Source organism: Catharus ustulatus, chromosome 3 (genome assembly GCF_009819885.2).
Source record: "Catharus ustulatus isolate bCatUst1 chromosome 3, bCatUst1.pri.v2, whole genome shotgun sequence".
Taxonomy (NCBI): domain Eukaryota; kingdom Metazoa; phylum Chordata; class Aves; order Passeriformes; family Turdidae; genus Catharus; species Catharus ustulatus.
In genome coordinates, this window is record NC_046223.1 from 43,561,315 (window position 1) to 43,569,698 (window position 8,384).

The following is an 8,384-nucleotide window of genomic DNA, read 5'->3' on the forward strand; positions in this document are numbered from 1 at the left end:
CCCGGTCCAACACTGGCACCCAGTGGTCAACTGCCTTCACCAACACTTTGACAAAGTTGGTAGACTTCCTGAACACAGCCAGTCTGTTAAAAAGCACTAGTTGTTTGATTACTGAGGTGCAAAATGCTACCGACTTTCTAAACCGTCTAAAAGGCCTGAGACTGCCATCTCCGGAGAAGACCAGCCAGAGCATAAAGCACAGCACCCAAAATGCTGCACTGAAATCAGCCAATCACATATAAATTATGTTAACAGTAGGGTCAATTTATGTCAGCAAAATTGTTCTTTTAAGGAACTAGTATGCCACCTGAAGCAACAAGATATTCTATATGTTCTTTTTTGAAGAGCTACAGACAGTGAAAGGACTCTTGGACAAGAGAAAATTATCTTGCCCTTGCTGATGCAGCTGTTTTTCTAAAGGTCCTAATATTGAAGCCAATTTCCAGGAGTGTGATACAGCACACCAAACTGCACTTGATGCAATTTCCCAAGAATCAAAATCAGCAGTACGGCTAACAAAGGACCCAGGCATTAAAAGGCACTCGGGAATCTCCATTCTATTTTCCAACAGTAGCCACAAGGAGACAATGCTTCAAATCCTGGGCATTAACCAAACAGAAACATGCAGAGGTGAGCCCAGATGCAGAGTCCAGGACTAAACTCTGAAAGATTCCATTTAACATTCTTCCCTCTAACACAGTGATAGTGGTTTCAGATGACTCATACAGTCTTTGCAAGTAAGTACACAAAGTCAAATGTCAGAACAGCATGTCAGAGAAATAAAGATAAGAAAAGTAAGCTATGAAGTGCAGAGAAGGCAGCACGAACAGAGCAAATACTTTTTACCCACTAAACTAAGGCTGAATTGAAAGAATTATCAGAATAGCCTGTCAACCTAAATTTTAATACTGCCCCATATTGCAGCATAAGGAATTGTGAGAAGGGGATTAAACTTGCATTAGAATTGGACTGATTGATAGATTAAGACAAGATGAAGGAAACTCACTTGGAACTTCTAGCTGTTTCCTTACCACAAACTGCTCTGGTTTCTAAAAAACACAACTGCTAACAAAGACGGAAAATATTCAGTACCACAGTAGTTGAACTCAGAAAAAATTTAATAAGACAAATGTCTTCAGAACACAGGTAAATTGTACATCACAGATAACTTGCTTACACATGAACTGAATTAGTCTTTTCGTAACTGGAGAGTTTGCTCTTTAATTCCTTCTTTTGTAACAATGCAAATCTTTAGTGCATCCCCAGTGTACACATCTCTCTCAGCAGCAGAAATGAAGACATCCTTAACCAGCTGCAAAGCCTTTTCCAGGGTCAGAGGTACATGTTCCACATTTTGCATGTTCTTGAAGGCAATCTAAGAAAAGATGAAAATGCATTTTATCCATCTATGAAAACTGTTTCAGTCTCTGCACTAGAATGAACAGATTTAGATGAATTAAAAAGAAGAAATGGCTTGTCTATTTTCAAAAACCCTGAAGCTGAAAAAGTATCCCTCCACACAGTTAATAGTTGAGCGCTTTGCCAATACTGATACTCTTAGAAAATTAACTAGAAGCAGGTCCAATATACAGCCAGCTCCATATAGCTCCTCCTGCTCATTCAGCATGTACAGGATCACAATGAACATTTGGATCTGATCTAATTTTTCACAAACTTCTCACAAAGTTGGCAGTACCAGAACTGCACATGAGCCTTTTTTTCTCTGGTCACTTGTCGTTAGGAACATTTCTTAAAAGTAAATATTCTCGAAGATACCTAGACTTCAAAACTAACTTTATATTGGAGCACATCTGGTCCTACTAAATAGTGTAAGTTAGCTCATAAATATAAGTGTCAACTTAAGCATCACAACAGGTAAAGGACAAGAGTCCCATGTTTTGCCTGAAACCCATAAGCAATAAAAAATTACTTATGACAACTTGGTTTTCGAAGAATGTATTTCCTTCAGTTAATAAAGTTTAGGGGTAAAAAAAAAAAAAAGTAAATATTCTATTTCTTTCTCATCTGGAAAGAGTCAAGAATGCTTACCACTTTTCTAAGCACAAAAGTTGGTGTTGATACCAGGTTCAACTGACTAAATGCCAACACCAATGTCAAAAAATTAAAATGAGTAAAACACTGTTTGGTATTTCTCCCATTCAATTATTAACAGCTTCATCTAAATACGAAAATATTCTTCAAGTACTTCAGACAGATTTAGCTGAATAAATTTCCAGCAGCTTTATGTAAAAACACTCTTAATGAAAAATGGTATCTAAGTTGTACAAAACTGAAGACTTAAACAAGGGTATGTTAAATGATAAAATGTATGTATTAATTCCATCTTCTTAATTTGGTGTTATTTCATACTAAGTAACAGGCATATTTATGTTATCAGCCAAGAAAAAACTCCCAAAATGCAGAGAAAAAACCTTCAAACGTCTAGGATAAACATAACTCCTCAATTAAAACATTTCTGTCTTTTAAACAGGTACTGCACTATTAATAATTATTAAAAACCTGAACAGATCCCAAAGCAAAACTTTGATTTCTCCTGAGAAAGTAAAGCCACATAATTTTTAAAGGTATGGATTACCAGATCCTATCTGGAAAATAGATTTAAAACTTCTCTCAAAAAGTAATATTCCATGGAAGTAAAGCTACACTAATTTGAATGGCACAAATGTTTACTGAGATAAGTAAAAAAATACAAACCAAAAGCCAACAAGCTATTTTACCTGGTTATCCAGCAAAGGCTGCAACATGGCACTTGCTGATCCACCTGCTTTGAAAGGATCTCTCTCATAGGAGCCCACTGGATCAAAGCTATAAACTGCTCCCTTCCCTGAAAAAGAAAAAAAGAGTATAGAATCACAATTCAGAAGGATGCTCAATACTGACAAGCATTTTCAACAAAACCAGCTCTCTGGATAAGCAAAGCAGTGTCTGGAATACTGCAGATCCCAGTAAACCCTTACCAAACAACACTGAGTATATTCAGATTACTTTTTTTTTACAGAAGACTCGCTATTGCTGCAGTCTGGTACAATATCCAAGGTTATTTTCTTTATTTAAGCCACAACCATGCTTCAACAGATGTTTCCTACAGTACTTACCACAGAAAAAGTGCTGATGCAAAATAATCAAAGCAGAAAATGTGCTAGAGTGTAGTGCGGCACCAAGAGCCCCAGGGGTTCCAAGGCTAACACAAACAAGCAGCTCAGACATTGTTCTGAATGATACATTTCTTGAACTATCTCCAGAAAGCATGCTTGGATGCCTCTGCATCACTCCCAGAACCAGGATGATGCTCTGGTCTCTTGTACACTTCCCTCTGCAGCCAGACCAGGTGGTGCAAAGTTTAACGAGTTGCACCAACATCAGAGATACAGATAAACTGTGGCTCTGAAGCACCTGGGTTAGACCAGGACATGACAGTCAGAATGCAGCAGCTACATCCAATTCAATTACCTGGCCAGTGCCCTTGGGAGCAGAGCACAGGAGCTGAACAGCCCTGAAAGCCAGACAAATGAAAAATCAATCTAGTGGGACCCAAATTTAGTCCATGCAAGCAAACCTGCACTCTGATTCTTATCAGCTGCTACAGCACCCTTATAATCCGAGATTTACCATTATGCAGGGCAGACTAATCCCCTGCCAGATCCCACAAATCACAGACATGTCTTAGCAAGACTGGGAAAGCAGTATAACTAAATGGTAAAAACAAACTGCAGGGAATGGCTAAAACTATCCAAACAAGACCACCCCTGAGCTCTTTCTCAAAGCCAGAGAACACAGTATTTCAGCAACTCAACCAAATTACTGGACAGGAGCCCAGTAAGTTCTGGAAGGGCTGCACATTAAACTACAGCTTCTATGTAGAAGTCATGATTTTCATTAAAGGTTAGTTAACATTTAGAAATAACTTTGTAGAAACCTGTCTCTGTAGTAAGTCTTCATATTAAATAGTCTTTACCACACTCACAGGTCTGAGTGAAACATATACAATTTTACTGGTGACATCTACTTCAAAGATGCAATTAAAAATCCAGCAAAACAGTTGTAAAATTTTCCAGCCCAAAGTATGAGTTATTTCACTTTAGAGATTTTATTTGTAATCAAATAATTATAACATAGCTTTTAGACTTTCAGATCATCAGAAATGAAAAATCAAGTGAATAACAAAAACTCAGAAACAAGCCAGATACTTAATATGTATTTGATCTGTCTAAGTACCATAATGCCTAAAGGTAGGTGTTAGGAATAGGAACACAAACTTTGTTATTCAATCAGTACACCCTGCAGAAATGGAAGCTCTTTTTTTTTCTTTTTCTGTTTAAAATCTTACCTTCTTCATCAAGTCCACCAATTATATTGTAAACGTAGTAGGGAAAGAAACGTCGAGAATACAGGATTGTAGAGAGCATTGCTGCAATAGCCCCTGTAGTCATGGTCTTGTTGTTGGAATGCTTGTACATCTGCCAGTGGTAGAGCACATCCAAGAAGAAAGTCAAACACAAAAGTTGACATCCAATCAGATTACATTTTTTGTAATTTCTCACTACAAGATTCAGAAGAATCTGACACTAAGCAAAATTATTAACCAGCACAATTAGTGAAAACATGCTGGTCTAAAAGCTAAAGCCTCTTTACAAGCCGAAGATTACCCCATCTTCAAATTTCTGTAATTAATAGGTGTTGCCTCATTTACAACACCCTCCCCAGCTCCTCTGTTCTGTAAAGTTGTGGTGTCACATTTAATAACACAGCACCAATTTTCCCTGCCAGATCCTTCCCTAGCAAAACAGTTATGATACAAACACTTGAAAAAAACAGTAGAAGTTATATTTAAAACATATTATATTATTGGTCTCAAGTATAATATTAAGAATCTAAGTTTCTAAATACAGTAAGATATGTAGTTACCTTTAATCTGGCCTCAATAATTTTAGTCAGGGTAAGGCAGTCCCCATGGAAACCAGTGCATCCAATGACTGTTTGTTCTGTTCTGAAAAACATAAAATTTTGTTGCAATTTTAGACTTAGCATGAGCTACAGCAATTTCTAACACAGTAGGTTATTATGAAAACACTGGAAGTATTTTCAGTTTTTCTAGTGCTGTCATAAACAGTTGTCTAAAATGTAGTAACAGATCTGTGGTGCACAAAAGGCACCTGCAACCTACATCTTGAAGAGGACTCATTAAACGCAGGACCACACAGATGCCTTTCTTCAACCCACTTCCTTCTTGGGCTGTCAGTAAGACTGACAAAAAGCAATTCACCATTTCTTCATGCACCCCTGACTCCAGCTGTAGCAATTCAGTCTTGTTAGAAGATCTGTTGTTTCACACTGGGGAGCCATAGATCCTATCATTCAGTCCAATTTTCACTCCATCAGACCAGAGGGCTGCATTAAGCTTGTACGATGGTTACATGACATTTACGGTTTTGGTGGTTTCTGTGCCAGCACAAACAGAAGTTATCTGGCTGCAGATGCACTATAGAAGCTTAGCTCTGCTCAGTTTTGAAATGTTTTATGAACCCCAACCACGGGAATACACACTAGAAATTTTAATTCTAGGAAATAGAAGAGAGTCTAGAAACATTAACACACAGAGACCAGCCCAAAGCAGCAATTCAGAAAACATCTTAAAACAAAATCTTCCCTCAGCCTGTCACTGGAATTACACAAAGCCACCATGAGCTGTATGTATACTGTACCAGACTAATCTCCATCTGGACAGTATCAGAGTCAGACACAGAGTAGTAACAAGTTAGCCAGGAGAAATCCAAGTAACTTTGATTTCATGTCATCAATTTAGAAAAAGAAACAATAACCCAGAAGAAAAAAAATGTTTACATAGCTGATGACAGCCTATAAGGCAAGCACCTGCTGCAGTAAAATGAACATAAATAATGTGTAGCTGTAAACCAAGGAGATGCTACCCAGATGAGTCAAAGTAAGCATAAAATGAGCATAGGAAGTTCAATTATGGAACTACTGATAGGTTTAGCTCTCCTAAAACAAATACCTCTCTGAAGTGCCAGGTAATTAACTAGAGAGACACAGTACAACTGGCAGCAGTGGGCACACTTGCACACCACCACCAGAACTCCTGATGAAGCAGAATGAGTTATCATAGGATTAAGTTTTGCTACAGTTAAGTGCAAAATTCTTCTGATTATCCAGCCAAAAAACTCACATTTTGTATGATGCTAAAAATGTTCTGTTGTCACTTAACTTGAAGAAAATGAAACAAGAAATCTGGCTATCACATGAGATCCTGCATTACAGCAAAGGTCACCAGGACTCCAAAATCTACTTTGTTACTCTGCTTTTTCTTCTAAGAATTCTGTTTAAAGCAGGGGCCAGGTGACATGGTCAGCAATACAGAAGATTTTTAATCTTCTTCAATCCTTGCAGATCTGGACTTACAGCTTGTAGCATTTTGGACTGTCCCGGGAGTGAATTGAATAGCCTTCACTCAGACGCGTGTCGGAGGCAACAATGCAAAAGTCTTCTCCAGCAATCGCCAGCACAGTTCTTAAAAAAGAGTAAAAATAGTATTGATAAGTCATAACCTTCAGCACAAGTATCTTCTTAGGCAACACAGAAATTACCTAAATAGTAATTCTACACCCAGACTCATGTTTTGTCAAGCATCTTATATTCCTTGCTATGTTTCCCACTCTGCACATCCCTACTCAACACCAAAGGAAGAAGACACTAGAGAAGAAGAAAATATATGCATGTGGCCCTCTGCTCTGATTTAGACCACATGGAAACTTGGTAAAACAGAGACTCAATGCTAGGAAAGGACCAGACTCAATATATGAGGTAGTTTATATGACTGATAATGACTCACCCTTCTAAAACAAGCAAAATACTGAACAACAGTATCACTACGCTTAAATAAATGTAACTTTTAAAATCTGGTGTTATTAGTTCTTAACAACTACTTTTGTGATCACCACAGGTGTATTACTACTAAGTAACAAAGAGATGCCCTTTAAAAAGCAGTAGTCATCATAAGAAAAAAAAACCTACCTGGCCAGATCACGCCTCCAACTCAGGTGTGTAAAACATCACCTGCCTTTAACAGTTACAGCAAGGTAGTATTCAACCCCAGTAACACATTTACCATCAACATAGTGACGAGCAATGGCCATAAACTAAAACACAGCAAGTTCCACCTCAACATGAGGAAGAACTTCTTCACGTTGAGGGTGGCAGAGCACTGGAACAGGCTGTCCAGGGAGCTCAAGCCCTCTCTGAAGACACTGAAAACCCACCCGGAGGCGCTCTGGGGTCACCTGCCCGAGGTGACCCTGCCTTGGCAGGAGGGTTGGACTGGATCTCCAGAGCTCCCGTCCAGCCCTAACAACTCTGTGATTCTGTAATACGACCATTACCTGGGTTTCCTAAGCCACTACAAAGAAACAACACTTTGGGGATTGTTTTTGTTTCCCTTTGGGGAACAAAAGATGCATACTCTAGCATCAGTCGAAGTTCAGGGAGCCCGGGTGTTCCAAAAGTCACACGGGCAGAAGCAAGAACACCCTGAAAGGCTGCAAGGCCTCAGTGCAATCCCGAGCCCAGCAGCTCCTTGTGCTGCCGCTCTCTCCCTACAAAGAGGAGACCGTGAGGGGACATAAACCCGCACTGAGCACCGAGGAGAGGCAGCAGCAAAGCGAGGCAGCCCCCCCGGCGCCGCTCTGCCCTGGGCCCCGTGCCCCGTGCGCCCGTCCCGCCCGCTGCCTGCCCGGGCCCCTCACCCTCCGTTGAAGGTGTACGGCGAGAAGCGGTAGCGCTGCACGGGCGCCTCCAGCCCATAGTCCATCTCGGGCCGGGAGGGCCCGTATCCCGCGGCGGACAGCATCGCGGCCGTCCCAGCGCTGCTGTCTCACGGCGAAATGGCGGCACCGGAGGCGGAAGCGGAGCCGCTCTGGGAGGGCAGCACCGCCTCCTCTCGGCTGCTCCGCCGGGCGGCGAGCGCCAGGGCCTGGCCGGAGGGTCGTGCGTGCCTCGGCCCCCAGGCAGCGCCGGCATCGGTTCTTGTCCTGTCAGCTGCGTGCCGGCTCGAGGAAACACGCAGGCTGATCAGTAGCTGTGGCGAGGCCATTGCACACCCCTCGTGTTTGGGCGGAGGGGCAGCAGGGTGGCTCCTGCTCTGTGGGGGAGAGCACCTTTGGAACTGTTGCGAAGAACAAGAGTCGGGAATCATAGAATCATCGGGTGGTTGGAGTTGGAAGGGACCTTAAAGATCATCTAGTCCTGTCACGGGCAGGGACACCTTTCACTAGACCAAGTTGCTCAGAGCTCCATCCTGCTTGGCACTGAACACTTGCAGGGATGGGGCAGCCACAACTTCCCTGAGCAAT

The 8,384-nt window shown here is 41.3% G+C and overlaps 1 protein-coding gene across 1 annotated transcript; it reads right to left on the reverse strand.

Moving 5' to 3' along the window:
- Positions 1-1,100: 1,100 nt before the first annotated feature.
- On the reverse strand, positions 1,101-7,953 carry PSMB1 (proteasome 20S subunit beta 1). The gene is made up of 6 exons (XM_033053999.1): positions 7,779-7,953; positions 6,439-6,546; positions 4,927-5,008; positions 4,349-4,478; positions 2,739-2,845; positions 1,101-1,375 (listed from the first exon to the last, which is right to left on the reverse strand). Exons 1-6 carry the CDS (start codon positions 7,880-7,882, stop codon positions 1,190-1,192), a joined length of 717 nt encoding a protein of 238 aa, XP_032909890.1. The 5' UTR covers positions 7,883-7,953; the 3' UTR covers positions 1,101-1,189.
- Between the last annotated feature and the right edge of the window lie 431 nt (positions 7,954-8,384).